General features: G+C 43.0%; 1 protein-coding gene across 2 annotated transcripts; it reads right to left on the reverse strand.

Annotated features, from left to right (window-relative positions):
* Window positions 1–409: 409 nt before the first annotated feature.
* RNH1 (ribonuclease/angiogenin inhibitor 1) lies at window positions 410–20,890 on the reverse strand. Of its 2 annotated transcripts, none has more exons than XM_042445447.1 (10): window positions 20,795–20,890; window positions 14,825–14,924; window positions 13,764–13,934; window positions 12,248–12,418; window positions 11,456–11,626; window positions 9,473–9,643; window positions 8,175–8,345; window positions 6,266–6,436; window positions 3,905–4,075; window positions 410–1,065 (listed from the first exon to the last, which is right to left on the reverse strand). In XM_042445447.1, exons 2-10 carry the CDS (start codon window positions 14,908–14,910, stop codon window positions 978–980), a joined length of 1,371 nt encoding a protein of 456 aa, XP_042301381.1. In that variant the 5' UTR covers window positions 14,911–14,924; window positions 20,795–20,890; the 3' UTR covers window positions 410–977. The 2 variants fall into 2 exon arrangements, with proteins under 2 accessions (XP_042301381.1, XP_042301382.1); XM_042445448.1 differs by lacking the exon at window positions 20,795–20,890 and adding an exon at window positions 20,483–20,715.
* Between the last annotated feature and the right edge of the window lie 1,771 nt (window positions 20,891–22,661).

A 22,661-nucleotide genomic window follows, 5' to 3' on the forward strand; every position in this document is an offset into this window, starting at 1 on the left:
TTTCCTAGAATTATTGTCTTTTCTAATAAGTCATGTTTTCTCATGATGTGGCCAACGTACGACAGCTTCAGTTTGACAATCTTGGCTGCCAGGGAGAGTTCAGGCTTGATCTGTTCAAGGACCCATGTGTTTGTCTTTTTCACTGTCCATGGTAACCTTAGCACTCTTCTCCAGCACCCCATCTCAAATGAGTTTTCATCTCACACATCTTTTAAAAAACAACACATGGCAGCACCATTGGGGAATGAAGTCTCCAAGGCATTCATGAAATGGTGTTGGAGATCTGATCTTTAAACTATGAGAAGGTAATTTTATGTAAGCTTTTAGTGTCCCATCATAACCAAAATAACAAAACAACCAGTAACAAATGAAACAAAAAGCAAACAAAAACAAAATCATGGATACAATCTCTTTGCAAGCAAACTTTATTCAGGTTTCTACAGAGCTAGATTTGCTGATTAAGATACACAAAGTTCACTTGTTACATTTTCAGCAGAAAGCTTGAAAATCACTGATATTTAAGTTGAGGGCACAAGTTTTGTCATTACTGTAGCAATTAAAGGAAACATTATCTCTAATTAAGGCTATGTAGAACATTTCCAATATAGTTCTTCCCCTAGGAAGAATCCTGTGCTATCTGCACATATCCACTATTGCTTTATTGCACCTCACAAGAGATTTTTTTTTTGTACTTTGTATTTACCAAATGGCAATACAACCTACCAGCATGATTTATTATTAATTTTATATAGCCTGGACCCAGGAGATATTCCAGCACTTTTCTATATGAGCTGCCTCACCAGCTCTGAAGTGCCAATACCTCCTTGAATGTGCTTTCTAGGCAGACTGTATTTGCCAAGTCCATGAATTTGGAATCGTTTGAAGTCCATCATTGTATGGGCTATGCTTTTGGTTTACAAAAAGAATCCCTAGAGAAGAAAGAGACAGTAGAAGTAGTCATAGCAAGCTTGTGCAACTCATGTAACAAGTTTAAATCCAGGCTTCAGCTCTTCCAGGGCCTTCAGTGCTTCATCTATTGGAGTAGACCAGTACGTGTCATACAGACTGCAAACGAATTCAGTAAAAGTTAGTGTCAGTCAAGGTTAAAGATGAAAGTTCAGGCATCACTTTGCTTGAGGAGTCAAAGGGCTCGTTCCCATTACCAAAAGCCTTGAACCCAAAATCGAGTTAAAAGGCACCAGTTCCCACTGAAAATCGATTCAGATCCTCATCTGATTGATTCCAGTGGGAAAAAAACAGGGTAAACGCAAAAAAGCCAGGGTATTTTGTTAGGAATTATTTTGCGGTCCTTTTGGTAAGAATCGATCCCAACCCGTGTTCAACATGTGAGAACGTCAGATTGGGATCAATTCTTTTCAGAATGGCAGAGGGAGGTGTGTGTCATCCATCCAGATGTCACCCGCACCCTCAGTGCTGCCATTTTGGGTCCTTTTTTTGTAAATTAAAGCTAATCGCACAAGCAATAGATCATCTTAGCAGCTAATTGGAAAGGTGAGTAGCTGCTAGGCCTATCTATTGCTTATGTGATTACTTTTGGGGGGGGGGGGGGGTGGAGGACCCAAAAATTCCATCCTTTTTCTCCTTTTCCCAGCTCCCTTTCTTCCTATTGCCGGTACGTTGGCCCTTTCTCTCTTTTTTCCCTCCCCTCCCTTCCTTTCTTTCCCATCCCTCCTTCCTCCTCCCATCCTACCTTCTTCTTCCTATTTCCTCCCCTGGGCCTCTGCCATTTCCCCGGGGCTGGCGGGGTCACCGGCGCTTCAGCCAGGCCTCCACCACTTCTCCAGGGCTGGTGGGGCCACTGGCACTTCAGCCAGGTCTCCGCCACTTCCCCAGGGCTCACAGGGCCACCTGTGCTGCTGCACTGCTGCCACTTGCCCCATGCTGGCTGCCATGGCTGCAGCGCCAGCAGTCCTGCCACACCTGGGGAAGCGGCGGAGGCCTGGTGGAGGAAGTAGGAAGAAAAAGGTAGGATGGGAGAAGAAGAGGGGGGGAGGGATGGAGAAGAAAGGAAGAAAGAAAGAAAGAAAGGGAGGGAAGGGGAAGAAGAAAGAAAGGGAGAAGAGGGTCCGGTGAAGGGCTGCTTGTCTTCCCCAGCTCCAATGGGAATGACAAGCATGCCCTCCCAAAGAATTGATTCCAAAGAGGCTCCATTTTCATAGTGGGAACACGGGGCCTTTTGGAATTGATTAAAATAGTGAGGCAGTCACAAATCAGGACGCGGGTTATTCCTTCAGTGGGAATGGGCCCAAACATAAAATCAAGCCAAAATGGGCATTTGCTTTTCCATAACATAGCAGCAACACATAGAAGAGCTCAATACCCAAGATGAAATGGCTAAGAGAGTATTGCCTTCCACAGGTAATGCCCAGTGGATAGTGAAGACAAAGATAATTGTACATAAAGAGATATAAAGGACTTGTATAGCATCATAGGCTCTGAGAAAAAAAATTAAAACAAGCTTCCATGGTGTCCAGTCCACTTCTTCAGATGCATGGAGTGGAGCCTATACAATTGGCCCTCTGTATCCATGGATTTTTCACCCACAGATTCAACCATCCACTGTTTGAAATTATTTTTAAAGATATACATCCCAAAATGCAAACTTTAATTTTGTAATTTTATTTAAGGGACACCTTTTTACTATGCCATTGTATTTAATAAGATTTGAGCATCCACAGACTCTGGCATCCATGCAGTGTCCTGGAACAAACCTCAGAGGATACCAAGGGTATACCAAACATACTACTGTATACCAATGCACGAGGGGAGTAGAAATGCAAAACACGTGGGCATGGTGATGGGAATGATAAACTCAGTCTCAAGAGACTTGAAGAGTCATTAAGGCCTGAGGGCAGGGAACAGTCTGATTAAAAATAATAATTGTAAGCCGCTCTGATAGTCATAAGGGCTGAAGGGCAGGGTATAAATACCATAATAAAAATAATAATACATAAAGCGACAAAGATGGGACCCAAAGAGATACAAGCCAAGATGATAAACATATGAATAGTGGAGGAAGTTCATTCTTTGGTATGGACTACCCCAAAAGAAGTATGGTACCACAAGCCAGTCTTGCATTACCTCAATAACTAACCTATTTCATTTGGCATAGGCTGTTGTGGACTGATGCCTATTGTATTGCAAAACTCACCTGTGTGATCGCTACCCACTGCACAGTCATGTTGTAGTGTCATTCCACAGGTGTTGTAATGACTGTCTGGCGAACATGTCAATAAGTCAAGCAAATCTATTTCTAATGCCAGTCATGGCTGGTCTATATGATCCTAAAGATCTGTATTTTACAGCCATTTGCTTCCAGTATATAGCAAGAAAACACTGTCATTTCCAAAAGAGAGATAAAGATGGCTACCTCTTGAATGTCTCTACTGAAATTAATGATTCAGGAGCTCACTGAAATGCTGATCAGAACAATGATCTGCAGGGGGTCATCTAAGACATTTTGCATTCCCCAATTCCTTGCACAACTGCTGACCAGACTGACTGCTGATCTTTACTTTAACACTACTGATGGGACAGTATCCATCCAAAGGCAGCAGCCTGTACTGCACACAGGTATGTCTTCCAGCACCCTGTTGCCACTCTTTGTTCCAAAGTATCTGCTGCTTGAGGCACGCATTCCTCCTAATAGCAGGGCTGACTATGTTGGCTGGATAGCCAGGAGTAAATGACAGATTTACTTAAAATGTAATGGAGATCTTTCCAAAGGCCAGAGCCAGGAGGCTTGATGAGAATCCTGTATACCATTTTGATTGGAATGCAATTATGCACTGTTTGCAATCTGCGCCCCATCTGTGAAGGTGCTCTTTTATTCACCCCCAACCCAACAATTTCTCCAGTTCCTAGCATCTTATGAAGGACTCACATGAGATACTTCAGGTGGCAGTTGGGACTCTTCACTGCTTCACAGAGCTTACGCGCTCCTTCGTCCCCTATGTGGCTGTAGCTCACATCCAATTCTTGCAGAGATGGTTTTCCAACAATCACCTCAGCAAGCTTGTCACAGCAAGCTGCTGTGAGATCTGACTGCCCCAACCTAGGAACAGAAGAGAATGAAAGCAAGCCATTCCCAGGATTTGTAGAACTCCACTTATTATTGTTTTATAAGAACATGTGGTACAGTGGTCTGAGTGCTGCTCTAGGACTCTAGGGAGATCAAGGTTTGAATCTCTGCTCAGCCATTAAACCTGTTAGGTGATTTTGGGCAAGACACATTCTCTCAGCCATTGAGGAAGGCAATGGCAAACCTCCTTTAAATAAATCATGCCAAGAACACCCTAGGATAGAGTCTCCATGCACTGGAGATAACAAGAAGAGCTGACTGCAAACCCAAGACAGAATGCTTTTCCCCTAGAAATATTAGATTGCAACTCCCATCAGTCAGGACTGTCACTAGTAAGGAACGGAGGGCACAATCTACAGTGCTACATATTTCCTATCCCATCTCATTATTTTTCTGCTCTTAAGGTCCATTAATATATATACAAGCTCATTCATGTTTGTAAAGTCTATTAACATATAACTTCTTGTGGCTAAAATAGAATATGCTTACAGCATGGCTAGTAGTGCTATCCAGCCATGGAGGGAGAGATGCAGGCCCAGCTCCTTTGGGCCTGGCCTAGATTAAGAAGCAGAGCCCTCCTTCCAGTCCATCTGCCTTGGTCCAGGCCTCAGAGGGAGAGAAGAACTGCTGGGCCTGATCCTCTTCCCCACCACCATTCCCTTCTCCTTTTGTGTTGTGTCTTTTTAGATTGTAAGCCTGAGGGTAGGGAACTGTGTAATTAAAAATAATAATAATTGTAAGCTGCTCTGAGAGCCTTTAGCACTGAAGGGCAGGGTATAAATACAGTAAATAGACAACATGGCATTTTCCAAATATTTTGGTTCACAACTGCCACAATCCCTGTCAAGTGGCTATACTGGCTAAGGTTTATGGCAGATGTAATCCAAACAAAAGTAGAATATTGCTTACCATTGCAAACATCTGGCTATTAGAAAGCATTCCACTTTACTTTAGAAAAGGGGGAGGTGAGACAATAGAGCTTTAGACTTTATATACACTGCACAGTTATACTAGTTCAATACCACTTTAATTGCTCAGGCTTCATCCTACAGAATCTCTGGATTTGCAGTCCACTCTCCTCAACTACAACACTACTGTTCTCTAAGTACGAATTCTAAATACCTCATAAAACTACAAATCCTAGGATTCATTAGGACAGAATCTTTAGTGTAATACTGCTACAACTGTGTATGTGTGGAAACATCACTAGTCACCTGGGACCAATTTGCTAGTTAACATCCTCCTCTTGCAGAAGTCTCTGCCTCAGCAGCTGTTCCATACTTGGTTGCACATAACTGAAAAACTAGTCCCTGAACTGGCTTACTTTCTAACTCTTTTTCTTTTCATGTTGTACAATATTAGATTTTAAGCACAAAGACAGGAACTGTATTTTTTTAATGTTCATGCCTAACCTAGAAAACTTCAGCTATGCACATTTTGTCTTTTAGAAATGTTTTTGAACAATATATACCACAAGTAGCTCTGGCAGGAATGGGAAATGTGTAGCTTTCCAGCTGTTACTGAACTGAAACACCCAGCATTCCTCACCACAGATTATGCTAATCAGGACTGCTGGAGGTTGAAGTCTAACATCTGGAGGATCTCAAGTTGTATATTCCAATATATTTGAAGTCGCAAATCAGAATAGGGACTATGAGCTACACTCCAGCACAACCGTAACAAAGTTATTCAAAATACAAATTTTACTCACCTAGTTCAAGGCAAGTAGCTTAGTTCGGTCTAATCAAACTGCTTGTTCTGAACCAAGTAAGGAAAATGTGCATTTAGAAGCAAGGACATTAGAGCCTTCAACAAGAATGAAGCCATCTTCCAAGAGGAAGAAGCCAAATTCCTCTGTATCAGAAACAAAAAAACCTGTTTCTAAAGGGAAAGGCCTTCCACTGTTGGATTTATAATGTAATTCTAATGTTACATTTATAAAGGGCACTTCAATCATAGGCCCCTTTTCAAGTACGGTACAATACAAAAAATGTGTCCATGGAAGAGATTCTATGGCAAGCTTTAATGGAAAGGCACATGAATTCAAATCAGAACATTTTAAAGAGGGCTCCTTCCAGCAAGGCATTGTTCTTACATCAAAATGCTTATGTAGTGTCCTTGTTTGCTGTGTTCAAAAGGTAATGTATTTAGATGATCACTTACCAGAGGGATTGCAGGTTGCAGGTGGGATTCAGGATACCCTCACACAGCTGAATCACCCCTGCATCACCAAGCTTGTTGCCCCCAATGTGCAGGTCTTTCAAAACACTGTTTGCACTGAGAGCCAAGCCAAGGTTCTTACAACAGGCTCTGGTCAGACCACATTCTCTCATCCTATGGAAGACAGACAAGGAGTTACCTCTGACAGTCCTGACATTTTACAACTAGAAAGGTATTTGCCCTGTGTCTTGAAACATTCTTGGCTTCTCTGAAGCAAATTAAAAAACCAGGATGACAAGCAATGCCTTTTTCAATGGAGGAGATATGGAACAAACTCCTGAAAGGTTAGTGATGTTCCTCCACCTACCCATCCCTGCTCCACATGGGCCAAGAACACAAATCATTTCCCCTCATGTGAACTGCAACAAAGACTTTGAGTGGCCCTCAGTCATTCATGTCTATTCAGACTAGACTTTAAACTCTGGGTGGGGAAGTGTTAGCACTGCAGATGTTTTTAATTTCTACTTCCATTAACCTCATAGAAACAGCTGGTGTGGAGCAACTGCAGTAGCTGTAACTCAAAATGTCCAATGAACCAAAAGTTCTACATCCCTACTTTAGCAGATATTGAGGTAGCACATAAAAAGGAGGAAACCTTACTACAGTTACATTGGCCCTCCCCAGACAGGCCTTTGCGGCGCCCCCGTCATGTACTAGGGGATGGCCGAGGGTGCACCGCCCATACTGGCCTCACCCCTAGCACGTGACCGGGGCACCAAAATGGCGGCGCCCTATACACATGGGTGCTGCCATTTTGATGCGATGGACACTTCGCGTCTGCACATCCCAGCGTCCGCATAGTTGCGCTGCAAATAGAACCCTCTTTTTGCAGGTTGTTTTGGCTGCATGAGGGAGCCACGCAGTTTGTCTGCTGCGGCGCCCTCACGTAGCAAAACAAGGCACAGATAGACTGCCCTTTTTGAGCGGTCTGTATCCCGCCTTTGTTACTGGAGCTTTGTTACTGTTCACAGTAAGGCTGAGATCTTTGTTCCAACTTATGTTAGAGTTAGCAACCGTTGCAGCCCTTTGCTCACAGATTGCTAATGTGCATGTTTGCAGGCTTCCTGTCTGTTTGTTGCTTTACAACACCTCATCTCTTACTGCATCTCACTCTAACCTAGTCATTTTTTCTCTTCTTCTCTCTTTCCTTGATTGTATCATGTATTTGTATATGGACAAGTACTGTAAGTACAACTAGCTATATGTTTTTTTACAAAGAAAACTAATGGGCAAAGAGGACGGGCATAAAGAGGGTGGTATGGGGGTGTGACATACAAACAGCAGATGTCCCAATGCCACCCCCAAGCTGGCATCACCCCACCCCACTGCCCACACAGCAGGCGGCATCATGATGTTTCTGTGGCACGGCATTTACATGCACCACACTGCAGAAACAGGGGAAAGCCGCCACCGCCACAGTGGAAAGGGCGGCTTTTTTCAGCCCAAAAAGCAGTGGCATTTTGCCACTTCTTTTGGGGCTGGAAAAATGCCGGATCAGGGCCGTGGCATGCAGTTGCTGCTGCCCCAATCCAGCGATCAAAGCGGTGGAGTCAAACCACTGCTTCGGGGCCATTTGTTTTGCCCCTAAGTTTATTTATTTCTCTGCCAGACCCTGTATATATGTGAGGGGGTGGTTGTAAGGCCAGTTATAGTTTAGCTTTTGTCTTGCAAATTTATTATTCTGCTAGAGAGATCAAGTACTTTCACATTTCCCCAAAACTTGATTTCCTGAAGAAATATTGTATGAGGGAATTCTTGGTTTCAGAAACTAAATGTTAATCACCGAAGAAGCTGGACTGGGCTCAAGTCACCTATGCCTACCTATTATAAAGCAAAGCTCCTAAGTACTTACCAAAGTGACTGGAGTTTAGTGTTTGGATTCTTCAGCCCTTGACATAAGAACTCCATCCCTTCATCCTTCAGATCATTTCCAATCAGGCTCATTTCCTTGAGAGTCTCTTTAGTACCAATAATATTAGAGAGGTCTTTGCAGCCAGAAGCCGAGATACCACATTCCCATAACCTGAAATAATAGTCATTTTAGACCAACACACACAACAGTTAAGAATAGATCTGAAAATTTTTACAATGCACTGCCTTCAGCTAGCATGCACTATGCTGGGCTCTTACAGTCCACACAAGGTTAACACAGTTTCTTGTATTAAGTCAGCATAGATAAGAATTGCCATCAAAGCTTTCTCAGTTTCATTTGCATTAAGTACAAACAGCAGAGAATTCAAAGGCAAACATATGAGATAGAGCTGAAACCTCATGAATACAGATCATGGGGTCAGAACTCTTTACTAATGCATCTGATGCAGGAAGGTTTGATGGCTATTTATATAAACAAATATGTAGAATTTGGGTTTATGGTCTATATTCACATAAGTAGAAAAATATCTTTTTAAAGCAAAATTAAAAATCACTATGAAAATTGTGTGTATTGAGTTCTTTCTGCCAATATTGTTTCTACATGTAATGGATTATTACAAATACAAATCTGTAAAAGTTCAATGTAAAGATGAAGAGAAATATATATAATCTTTCCCCAATTATTTGCACTTGCCTCAAAAGAATACTTCTGTCAGAGAAAACAGGCTTGTGGGAACAGTAATAGTACAGGGTAATTCTTCCTCATTAAAAATTCTCAGAACTACAGGTGATTTGGATTTTTGATTTTTTTTAATGTGGAAAACCTGTACTTGCATATATGTACATAATGACCATTGTATAGTGATTTGAGCATTGGACTATGACTCTGGAGACCAGAGCTCAAATCCCTGCTTGGCCATGACAACCCACTGGGTGACCTTAGGAAAGTCAGACTCACTCAGCATCAGAGGGAGGCACTGGAAGAAACCTTTCTGAACAAATTTTGCCAATAAAACCCTGTGATAGGTTTGTCTTAGGGTAGTCAACAACAACAACAACACTGTATGTGTACCCAACCTTTCCATCCCAACCAGGATTCAAGGCAGGATCTCAATTCAGACTTGGGCCAGACTTGCTCCCTTGTCTGCAATACTTGATTCTGGTGGTGTGATTATTTACCAGTACATTGAAGTCCTTGGCTTATTCTGTGAGGAACAGTCAACTCTGCTCTGTGACAGCTTGTGCTTAACATGTCACTGCTCCAGACAAGCCACTTACCACAGCTTCTGTACTTTGCAATTTGGATTTAGCACAGCTTGGCACAGGAGTGCCACACCGGTATCACCAATCTTGTTCTCGCCTATACACAGCTCTGTCAAGGATGGCTTTGTGCTGAGAACAGTACTGAGGTCCTCACAGCTATTAGCAGTGACATCACAGTTCTCCAACCTGCAAGAAAACAGAAACCAAGGACAATAGTAAACATTGTTTTGCCAGACAGTCAAACAATGGAGAACTTTTTCCTCCCATTTGTGTCAGTAGCTCTCCCTCCATAGCCAGCATTTGGAGACATGTTGTTTTGACTTCACCAAGGGAACTATTTTATTAGCCAATAAGGATTCCTTTAATTTAGCACTTTGCTCAAAAGCCTTCTCCAAAGACAGTTAATCATGAAATGTATTTCCCTTTTGTCATGAAGTATGTAAATTTTAGAACAAAACTGCCCCCCTTGCCCATTGATTATTCTTGGGATAAATCTCCACATTATTATTACAGGAAATCTCACTGTTTTCTGTATACAGCCAAACAGGAATTCAGTGAATTTACATGAGTTGCTTTGACTTTTTAAAAGGGCCACACTATCAGAGGCTGCAAACAGTAATCATGATTACTCTATCATCAATCTGTTTGCAATACCTGGGGTCAGATCCAAAACTGTGATATACAGAGATGGTGTCCATACAGTCTTTATGTTCTATAAATGCTTAAATGGAACCTAGAGAAACTAGGTTATGGTGACATTCATTTTACCCTGACCACATGTACATGTGTTGGACAGACAAGCTTCTATGTTCATATGTTTGATTCTCCAGGAATTAGGAATCCTTACAAGTGGTCCTTTCCTTACCCAACTCCTTTTGTTGGGTGAGCAGGAAAAGGCACCTGGCAGACTCCAGCAGCTGCACTGAGGCTTGGATCCGTTAGCAAAGACCAGCAGTAACTGTATCCATGTGGGCTTTTAGTAAGTCTCTTACCCACACATACATTATGCTTCTTTGACCACAGCAATACTGTTTTGGTCCAGAGAAGGGGCAGGGAGCTTATGGCATACCAGCCAAATGCAGAATGTTTCTACCTGTTCTTCCCACTCTTTTGTAGCCCTGCCCCCTTCTCTTTCATGTCGTCTCCCACAATCTACTAAGTGAAGGGGCAAACTCTCTTTTCTAGCTTCTAGACCAGCAGCTCTGTGCTGGGCTGAAGAAAAGCACATCTTCCCCTCCTCAGCCTGGAAGGAAACCAAGATACCAGCAAAAGAAGAGACTGACCTGTTCTTCTCCTGGCAGCCTGCTGCACCCAGCAGACAGCACAGAAGGAAAACTGAATGGAAAACAAGACTTTTGCACCTCACATAAACCTTATTGGAAAAGGGAATGGCAGCCACCAGAGCAGGAAAAAGAAGTGGCAAATACACAAATGATGCATATAGGAGAAGATTCCAATCAAATTTTCAGCACCTCAGCCCTAGCAATTACAAAGGCAACATTCTCCCACTATTCACAACCAAAACTATGCTGAGCACTGATCTATAGCTAAGCCTAGACTCAATTCCCTGCCAAATTTTTGGACTATAGAATTGAGAAGTGAAATATTCTCTTGAAGACTGCAGTAACACACTAGGAAAATAGGAACCTTGCAGACTTGTTACCCAGGTTGTGAAGAATTTTATTCTTCAGCCAAAGAGTGATGCTATATCTACCCCATAAAGGCACATAAAGCTCTGATGGATTTAAAGACATGTGCTTAAGGACAAGTATCAGTTGATACAGCAGCTGGGGTGACATGATAATGCAGGAGTCATCAACATCATCCCCATGATTGTGTCAGTACTTCAGAGATCCAACACAGACTAAGACTAAGAGTTTTATGGAAACCCCAAATCTATCCCATATGAAGTCACTGTAATAATCAGCAAGGCAAATAGGTAATTTGATGCAACCCCAAGTGGGATGATGTTAAAAGAAGGAAGAAGTTGCAACTCACCGAAGTGTCTGCAGATTACATCTGGTATCCAGCACACTCTGACAAAGCTGCTTCACTGCAGCATCTCCTAGACTGTTGTTGCTCAGATTGAGTTCCTTCAGGGATGACTTGGTGCGTAAGGCAGAGCTGATAGCCTCCACATTTTCTGCTGAGAGTTCACAGTACTCCAGGCTATGGGAAAGCAGAAGAATACAAAGACCTCTAAGAAATAAGAATGGGGCTCTGACCGTCTCAGGTACTGAAGTGCCTGCTTCACTGTTCCTCACGCTGAATGTGCAACTAAGCCAACCTTTCCCAATGTGACACCCTCCAATGAGTTGAGAAATCACTATAAGCTTCAGTCAGCAATGGCCACTGTTGCTGTATACAGCCAATCCTGCACTCAGTGAATTACATGGATTGCTTTTACTTTTTTTTAAAGGGCATCATTGGTTGAAAGATTATGCAAGTTACACTCCAACCCACCTGGAGGGCAATGGATTGTGGAAGGTGATGTAGACTGTATACAATTCAATACTTAGCTTTTCAACCATACAAGATCTTCTTATATAAAAATTTGCTTTTAACCTATTCATAAATCCTATGTAAATATGGTTTTCTCTCTAGTGAAATCTTCTTGTAAGGCATGTTTTTTGCTTGTCATTAACATAGTCTGTCTATCTGACTCCACTGAGAAAATCCCTTACTACAGCAAGCTGCAAAGGCTTTTTTCCCCTCTCAAAAAGAAAATTTACAAGTTGAACAATATTTTCAACCCCAAAATATTTGCTTGCCACCCTAATAGTCACTTACTGAAGATTTTCCAGTTGGCAGTTTGGATCCAGAAGTCCCTGGCACAACACTTTCACTCCTGATGTGCCCAAAGTATTATCCCCCAAGTGCAACTCAGTCAACGATGATTTGCTGCTAAGCACAGAACGGAGATTCTCACAGCAGGCTTCAGTCAGGTTGCAGTTCTGCAGCCTGGAACAACAGTTCACAATGAAGTGAGCCTTCCCAGAATTCAACACGTTCAATTTTTGTCTCTGATCTATGCTTATGGTAAACCAGACCACCTTTGTGGGTTACATTTGCACACTACGATAGCAATGGGGCATGTTCAATGGTCCAAGTTGATAGGAACCATAATGGCATCCCAGGCGTGGAACATCTTTCTCAGAGAGCTCTACCCAATGCCACCTTTGTGCTACTTCACTGTCACACAAAAATTCTTCTATGACCAAGGTCTTTTAAATGACTCATGTAGTTGTGAATTTTTAAAACCCCATTTTTAATGCAAGTTTTATTTTCTGCAGAATTTATTTGCAGAATTTATCTGATTTTAATTTTACAGTTTATTTTACACTTACATGGGTGTTACATTTATTGCAAGCTACTCAAAGCACTTTATGTTGTGACTGGTAATCAAGATCCAGAGGACCACAGGGGCTGCCCAAAACTTGCTTAATGTAGAGCTTTTCATGTAGATCTTAGGGGAACAGACTGTTGTTCCATGATTGAGTACACAGAAGGCCCCAGTTCAGACCCTGGTAATTTTGGAAAAGACTCCTTGCCTGAAATGCTGGAGTTACTACCAATCAGTGTGGACAATACTGAGCTAGACTGACAAATGGCTTGACTTGTTATAAAGCAGCTTCTTTTCCAGACAGACTGGAAAAGCCAGCCTTTTGCATTTTACATGACTAGGATTCTCTCCAAAGAGATATATACAAGGCAATCAAGCCATGCAAAGGAAGTGCATACCCAGGCAGGCTGTAGATAACTGGTGTGTGGGCTGGTGAATGAAACCAAAAAGCCAAGATAGCCCCTACACAAGTGTGAGAAGTGGAGAACACTCCTTCTGAACTCTTTTTTCATCCCCATATTTTTCAAACCCACATCCTGTGATCTAGCGTATCAGATCATCTTGTGAAGGTGAATAAGAGGTGTTTTAAGTATGTGAAAAATAACGTTACTGCCTCTGGGTTAACATTGGGAAGGGGGTAATCCCTTGGACTGTCTTGCCAGCATACTTGTCAATTTGCATAATTAATGCTATTACCAATTGGTAGAGATCACCTAGTCCAATTGGCCCACGAAAACCCATGCTGTGGTAATTTGATTACAAGAATATGGGAAATATGACCATAGGTGTTCAAACACAGTGATAGATGGAAAATTTATGCTAAATCTGGTAGAAATCCTGAGGCATTTGCTTAGCCGGCTATATATGGGAGTGACACAAAAGATAAGATTACTGTAAACTTTCCCATCTGCAGCAAACTTCATCTAATGCAATTTAAGCTGCTACAGATTGACAAGGATTTACCATAGTTTCTGAAGCTTACAACTTGGATGTAACAATCCTTTGGACAGCACCTCCACACCAGAATCTCCCAGTTCATTGTTATTCAGTTTCAGTTCAGTCAGGTCTTGGTTTGTACTCAGAATAGTAGAGATATCCTTACAATTACTGGTAGACAGATTGCAGTCATCAAGCCTGAAAATGAGAAGAGGAGCCAGCTATGAGTTTTAATAGCCCGGTGAAGTAAGTCATTGATCACTCACAATGTTCTGCCTTTCCAAGCTGTATTAGAAAACTCCTAAATTGTTTAAATCATCTGAATAAAACCTGAGAGTTTAAAAAAAAATCCTGTGTAACATCACTGTGGGTCCATGTGTGTATCCTACAATATGCCAAAAATTAGTGGCTTCTATTTTAATAGTAGTAGTTCCCTTGCCTCTCTTATACATAACAATGGGCAATTAAGACAGTTCTGGAATGGGAAACTATGCCAATTATCTAATTTATATCCCACCTTAAAAAAAGACACAGAGTGAGTGTGCATACAAAGCTCACATATACATGTAAGCCCTCGCATAAAAAACCCTGAAGATTGACACCAGCACCTAGCACATCAAGAATGGCAGGAGCATCTAAAAGACAGGATGGAGGCAGAAGTTTCATCTTTCACACTTCCTTTCAACAGGGAGAATGTGCCAATAGGGAAGGAGGTTCTAGTTCCAAAAAGGGGGCATTTCTATACCGACAAAAGCTGTGGCTGTCACTCAGCCAGAAACTACCACGAGTGAGCAAAGCAGATCTCTAGTGCTTGAGGAGCATCATAATCCTCTGGGGAAAAAGCATCAGCACCATTATGTTTCTCTATAAAAACTTTCTAAAAGATACTAATAAACGACAGTGAAGTCTTCCCTATAAAAAGCATCTCTATATGTTTCAGCCAGGTCAGTCTCTTCTCTTCCTTCTTGTCCCCTGCCCCAATTTTCAAACCATCTGAAGCTGTACCTAAATGGAGCTCTTGCAGGTGTCGGACTGTAAACCCTTAAAATAGCCCCGTATAGATAACAGTCCACTAGAATTTTATTTACCGGATAGTTTTGTACTGCCTCAGGGATGGAATAAGTTCTTTCCATTTGGTCTCACTGAGCTCTGTAGACTGGATGTCAAGGTCCATATTTGAGGTAACAGCTGGAAAAAGAGGAAGGTTGCGGGGAGGAGAGAAATTATTACTTCTTCAGAACAACTGAGATGGACTACAGTTCCTATTCAGTTAGGTTTTGCCTACAGCATTTACCAAGTCTCTTAGTGGCAAGGCAAAGTTCCTCAACAGATATTTTCTGTCCTTGTCCAAGGTCCTCCTGCTAACCACTTGCAACCTAATCCAAAGGAGTCTGCACCAAACAGGTTTTACATGAAATGCTTCTGTTATTCACAGGCAGCTGGTCTTACCTCACTTGCTAGAAGAGCGTCTCTGAAGGTCTACCTTTCAGTACTAGGCAGTCAGAATCTGAAAGGGACTGTATCTGGATGGATAACTTGCCACCTTTTGGCCTAATTTCAAAAGCACCTTCAGTGGATGTGGTTCATTCTGACCACTGGCAAGAACACACACTATGCTGGCTCTAGTCCTGCCTAAATGCTTCTGATGTTACTTGCAGTCTTTTCAAGAGATATTTACTACAATCAGTTAGGAAGGGTCAAACCTCATTTCTGCAGGCATAACACCAGCCTACCATCACCACAATCAATCAATCAATCAATCTCCTGTAGGTGTCAGGTGTTCAGCTCTGCAGAAATCTTACTTTAGTTCCTTTTTTCCCTTTCAGAATTACGCACATCATTATTTTCCTTATGCTTGTTATTTGGCTGAAATTGAACCACAAAAAGGCATTTCTGAAGGCTGACTCATGGCAAATTAGCTGGCAGAGAAAACTATATTCAGCAGCTACATAGAGCCCGGCCTAGTTACCAACTTGCTCAACACAGTCTTGCTTCATAGTAAAGTTTCCTAGAACACAAGAGAGGTGATTCATTCTCAGGATGCATGTCAGCGCTTATGAAAGTGAGTCGGCATTAACACTATTTTGTCTCTACAGCAACATTTTTTCAATGTGGTGCCTTCAAGAGGAGTTAGAAACATCTTGCATTCCCAGCCAGTATAGGCCACTTGGCAGAATAGGGAATGCTGCTCAAAGCTGACCAACATTCAACGTTAGTTGGCACCATCCTATATTAGGATCAATTTATAAATTCCTCACCAAAGTCCAGACCCTTTTATATTTTTTAAAATACGAAGCAGACAACGGAGGGATGTGATGCTTAATCCTTTCCCCTCCAGCCATGTGTTTGCTCAAGTCACTCTCTTCTTGTTAGAAGGGGGGAAGGTAGGGAAGATTAAGAGTCTCTGTATCTTTTTCCCTGGCTGAGGAATGATTTGGAATAGAAACAGCAGAAAGAGTTAACCATGCCCCATCCCTTCTTCCAATTTCATCATTGATCACAGCTTCTGACGACACTTTCCAGCCCAAAACCCAAACCCACACGACAGCTCCCTACACATCAACTGTACACTGGGTACGCTGGCCATGAGATTTTTTTTTTAATGGCCAATAATAAACGCACCAAAATTCATCACAGCTAACAACGAAATATTCTGAATGTGACCTGTTCAATCCTGAAAGCAACCTGTAAAGCAAAGACATTTTGCTATAAATAAAGATTGTAATTTGATTATTTTCCTAAAGGCAGACCAAAAGGCTGCAGGGCTTTCTCAATTACAGCACCCACTTTTGGAACCTAATTACTGTAGTATAGTCGGCCCTCCATATCCATAGATTCAACTATCCCTGGCTTCAAATTATTATTTTAAAAATCCAAAAAGGAAACCTTGATTTTGCAGTTTTATTTAAGGGACATGCCTTTACTATGCCACTGTATTTAATGGGACTTGATAATCCATGGATTTTGGTATCCACTCCTGGAACCAAACCCCAATGGATATCAAAGGCCCGCTGTACTGACACTGCCTTCATTCTATACAAGGTGATAGTGCCTGATCACCTGACTATTGCGACCCTAGTAAAATCTTTTCAGTCTGTGGATGTTTGTTTTGTTTGTTGAACTGTTTAAAACTGTTTTAAAGTGTTTAAATTATTTTCTGTGGGTTTTACAGGCTAGTGGCCGCGTTTGGAAGTCTTTATCCTGACGTTTCACTTGCACTGGCTGGCATCTTCACGAGGGTGGTGCATGGAAGTGAATGTGTGGGAGGTATTGTGTATTTAATTAGCAATCCATTGTCTGCAAGGAAACCCTCTGATCCTGGGTGGTGTTCATTTCTATATACTGAGTCTTAATTTTGGTGTTTCTTAGGACTGGTAGCTAAACTTTTTTCTTTTCAGTGTTTCTTCTTCCATTGCAGTTGTCCAAGTGTTGTGGCTTTCAATGGCCTCCCAAATTAAGACTCGGTACATGGAAACGTACACTACCCAGGGTCAGGGGTTTCCCCACAGACAATGGATTGCTAATTAAATAGACACATATATCCTCCCACATATCCTCCACTCGTGGCCTTGTCGTTCAACAACAGACCAACACACAGATTCACATGTAAATCACTTTCTCTCAACCAAGGATCACAAGTACTGTAATATTTCCCACATACTTCCATTATAGACCAGAGATAACTTACGAGCTTTAGAGCCAATGAACAGTGTTTCCCTCCTAGCTGCCTCAAACCCCATGCATGTTGATTAGAATATACATTCCATTTGTGTGGTCCTGCCCAAATCTCCTGTCAATCACAGAACCGCAGAATCAGAGCTGGAAGAGACCCCCAAGGGACATCCAATCCAAACCCCTTCCATGCAGGATGACACAAGCAAAGCACCCCAACAATGGCCATCCAGCCTCTGTTTAGAAACTTCCAATGAAGGACACTCCACCACTCTCTAACATGGATGTTTATCACACTATGCTCTTAAAGAGGTACTATCCAGTGTGACTCCTCTAGCTGCCTCCTGTTGCATGCTGGGATTGGCAGTTTTAAGGAGGGGTATTTAGAATTCTCAGGCAGAGAAGTTCAGCTCCTTAAAACTGCCACCAGCACAACAGGAGGCTGCTAGAGGAGCACACGGAAGTAGCACTTAAGAGCATAGTGTGATAAACATCAGAGGGTGTTCCACTGTCAAACAGATATTGCTGTAAAGTTCTTCCTAATCCTTAGGTGGAATGTCTTTTCCTGTAGCTCAAGAAGAAGGGGAGGGGTTGTGTTACATTGTTTTTGCCCACTTTCTGCTTGGATCCACACCTGTTATTGGCATGCAACCTTGAGAAAGTTATGCTTAAGTGAATGTGGCCCACAGCTGAAAAAGTTTCACCATTCCTAGTTTAAAGACAAGATCTGGAGCAAAGATTATATACAGGAACTAACCAGTTTCCCACTGCTTCCTCTTTTCAATGAAGTTTATTTAGCCTGTAGTCTGCATGTGGCCCCTGGCAATTCCTCTGCTCCACCTCCAACTGTTGTGACCACCAATGGCTCCATCACTGCCAATGAAATCCAGACCTGGCAAACATGTGGCATAGTGGTTTGGGTGCTGGACTAAGGCTCAGGGTTTGGATCCCTGCTTGGCCATGAAAACTGGGTCACCTTGAGTAAGTTGCACTCCCTTAGCCTAAGAGGAAGGCAAAGGCGCCCCCTCTGAGTAATCTTCCCAAGAAAACCCATGATAGGTTAACCTTTATGTCACCATAGGTTGGAAACAACTTGTAAGCACACAATGACAGACAGAGCACACCATGTTTCCCAGTAAAATTTTAATGCCAGAAACAAGGTGTTCTATATTTCCCAAGCAAATCACTGGGGTTATGGTAGCAGAAACTGCAATGGAAAGTTTTCTGCTATGATGGGAGGGTGTGGGCTCTGGGGAAAGGTATGCCCCAGGCAAGTTGTTCATCCTGATTTGGTAACTGAAATCCTTACTCATAGTTGAAAGTCCCACCACTCCTTAAAGCATGGAGAAATCACTGAGGTCTGACTCTCAAAGGATTAAATATCATGTAGCTCACTACTCTGACTGCCACCGCGAGACCTGTGAGTCAGTAGCACATATTTTAGGAATGGGAGCACTGTTAAGAAGCTTCTTATCACAGTGGGCAAATAAACACTTCACAGTAAGTAACCTATGGGAAAATACATCTATTCTGGTTCTTTGCCTGTTGAAGGGTTAATTAGGTGTTCTCTTACTAGTGCTGTGGTTACAGAGTAAGTCTCCTCTCCCCTGGGGCCTCTGGTTTTCCCAAGGAGATGTCTGCTGATCAACAGCTAATCCCAGTTTCTCCACAGCACTTCTCAAAACACAGATGTAGTCTTTGGTGGTACAAAACTCAACATTCATGATTCAGCTTTAACGTATGCTTCTTTAACATTTTCCACTTTGATATTATTTGTTCTACGTTTTAAAAATTCAGTTGTACTTTCAGACAAGACTATTCACACTAAAAATGCTGAATATGGGGTAGTGGTCTGAGTGTTGGAGACCAGGGTTCAATTCCCATCTCAGCCATGGAAACCTACTGGATGACCCTGGGCAAGTCACACACTCTCAGCCTCAGAGCAAGGCAATGGCAAACCACCTCTGAATAAAGCTTGCCAAGAAAACCTCATGATAGTTTCATCTTTGGGTCTCCGTAAGGCAGAAACAAGTTAAAGGCTCACAACAACAACAACAAAAAGCTATAGTATTGCTAATAAAAATGGAAAATGTAACCCAAGTAGCTAGTGTTAAGTGCTATTTATTCCAGGGCATCATATATTGGGAGGCTCTTGTGAACTTTGATCTAGATGCCATGGATAATAAATAGGGAAATCAGCTAGTTTGATACTCTTTTCAGAGCATGAGAGAAATCTAACAATAGGGTACTCTTTAAAAAAGGCTTTGCGTGAGCTTTCTGGACTGAAAAGGAGTGCAGAATTCACACAAAATCAGAACAAAACTTTCAGTCACAAAACAACATACAGTTGTCTGCTGCCATCAGTTGAATAATGGTAACACAACTGAAACACATTGAGTGTCTGCAGTCTGACAGAACCAAACATCCTAATGGTCTGTTGACTGTAATAAAGGGTGATGATGGTGGAGATGATGATGATGGAACCAAAGATCCTGTGGGAGCAAAGATCTGTAAGACAAATGCCTCAGGATGGAAAGGCCTCAACTAGAGTCTCTTTTCCATCCTTGCACAGCATGAAACAACATCAGTGGTGCCAAAGGTTTTTTTACCTATTCATTTTAAAGCAGTCTCAAACTGGATTATTTTTGCAGTGTGGGCGCAGCATAAAAGTCATCCCAGTGCACTTTTTAAACTGAGTGCTTTGTTTCATGAAGTCATGCTATTTCCAGTCAGGGAGGGGTGTTGCTGTCACTGCACCAATAACCAGGGCTGGCATTCAGTTTTCCCTTTCCTCCCAAGAAGACCCAAAGGCGATCCTCTCCCTGGTCCCAAATCCGGTGCCACCAGAGTGACCAGATGTCACATCCGCAAAGGAGGGCAAGGGACCCCCAAAAGGTAGGACATCCCAGAAAAATAGAGGGCATTACAAAATAAAATCTAAAACCCACTCATATGAACATGGACACATACATGCCTCTTAGTCATTTGGGAACTCCTCCTGGACAGAAAATAAAACCTTAAAATAGTCATACAAATATAAATCCATGCTCAAAAGGGAGGACATTTGATCTTACCAAAGTACTGTAAAACCCAGCATCCATAATCATGGATGCCTTTATGGAGCCCAGGAAATACACGCAGCACGCAAACAGCTGGGAGGGAAAAGACCCCCCATCTTGGCAAAGTACTACTGCAACATCCACAATCCACAAAAGAGTCATGCCTTTATGGGGTCAACCGAAGTGCGTAAGACAAAATAGACACTTAAAAAGCGCATGTGTTTCATACTCTTCGGTCGGCATGATAAACGCTCCACGGTTTGGGGGATCCCGGAGGCTGCAGTACTTTGCCACATGGCCAACCCCGGATAGTTTCCCTGCGCTTACCGGATCTATAGGCCAGAGACGGAGGAAGCCCGGCTGTCACTCTGCTCAAGAAGAACCTCCTCGTCCTGCTGGCTGCCCTAGATATACCTCTCCCACAGAGCCCCGCCCACCCGCTCACTCCCCATTGGAGGAGTCTGAGCAAAAATCTGCATAGCCCCGCCCAGCCCTTCCCTTGTGGCCGCCGAGGACGGGGGAGGTTGCCTAGTTGTCTCGCGCCCTGACGCTGGCGTCACCGGGGCGGGGTCCTTCTCCTGCCTAAAATGGCTGCCGGGAGCGTCTCCTAGCAACCGCCTCGTTTTTAAAGGCCCAGGAAAGGAGGGGGAGAGCCGTTGAGGGCGGCTGTGTCCGCACTGCAGTATTCTTAATGCGCTTTCACCCCTCTTTAACTGCCTTGATGCTGTACAGTTTGTCTTATTTTTACAGTTTCTTTGTTTGTTTTTAATGGCAGTGCTTTCAAGTGCTGTTACATTCCCCACACACATATATATTTGTAACTTTTGACTGAGAAGAGAAATGACAGCCATCTTTAGGTATACATGAAGGGAAAGCATAGAGTTGGAAGACACACCCCCAAGAGGGCCACCCAGTCCAACCCCATTCTGCCATGCAGGAACTCTCAATCAAAGCATTCCTAACAGATGGCCACCCAGCCTCTGCTTAAAGACCTCCAAAGGAGGAGGCTCCACCACTCTCTGAGGGACCATCTTCCACTGCCAAACATCCTCCTGATGTTGAGGTGAGAGAGAGGCCCAAACACACTGCAGAAAGAAACCACTTTGAGACCGCCTTAACTGTCCTGGCTCAATGCTAGGGAATCCTGGGATATGTAGTTAGCAGTAGCAAGTACATTTCTATACCGCTTATCAGTGCACTTAAGCACTCCCTAATTGCAGTTTACAAATTGTAAGCTAATTGCCCCCAACTATCTGGGTACACTGCTCCCTCGGGTTACGAAATTAATTCGTTCCGCGGCCGCTTTCGTAACCCGAAAAGCCTTCGTAAGCCGAATTGCCATAGGCGCTAATGGGGAAAAGCCGCGTTTCGTGCGAAAAAGCGCTGAAAAGCACCAAAAAATTTTTTCGTAACCCGAAAAAACATTCGTAACCCGGAACAATGATTTCCAATGGGATTTTTTCGTATCCCGGAAATTTCGTAACCTGGGTATTTCGTATCCCGAGGTACCACTGTACTCATTTTAGCCACCTTGGAAGGATGCAAGCCTGAATTGAGCTTGAGCCCTTTTGCTGGTCTTGAACTCGCAACCTTATGGCTTGTGAGTGAGTGGCTGCAGTACAGACATTTAACCAGGGCCACCAGGGCTCCCCTGTTTTGTGAGAGACATTGAGCCTTCTCTGTGAGAGAGAGCTCTGGTGCTACGGCAAACTACGGCCCGGTATAGACAGGCCCTGAATGACGTCCTCGTCACGCTCTAGGGTTGCCTCGGGGCAGAGCACCCACACGTCCCGCAACCCTAGCACATGACTAGGGCGTCATCACTACACAGTGTCGTATTGACGGCGTGCGGAGCGATGACGTTACTGCTGCACTGCATCCAAATGGAGCAGTGTAGCAGTGATGTGTTCACGCCACCAATGGTGGCACAAAAAGCTGCCCCTTTTTAGCGCTCCTTTTTTTGCTGTGCAGCAGCATCGCACAATTTAGTTGCTTTCAGGCCCATCTGTACTGGGCCTACAGTTCCCAAGACTCTCTAACACTGAGCCAGGGCAGTTAAAACGGTCTCAAACTTGATTATTTCTGCAGTGTGTTTTGGACCGTGGAATCTCTTTTCCTGTAGTTTGCATCCATTGTTCCGGGTCCTGTTCTCTGGAGCAGCAGAAAACAAGCTTGCTCCATCCTCAATGTGACG

This window comes from Sceloporus undulatus, chromosome 1 (genome assembly GCF_019175285.1).
Source record: "Sceloporus undulatus isolate JIND9_A2432 ecotype Alabama chromosome 1, SceUnd_v1.1, whole genome shotgun sequence".
Classification (NCBI taxonomy): Eukaryota; Metazoa; Chordata; class Lepidosauria; order Squamata; family Phrynosomatidae; genus Sceloporus; species Sceloporus undulatus.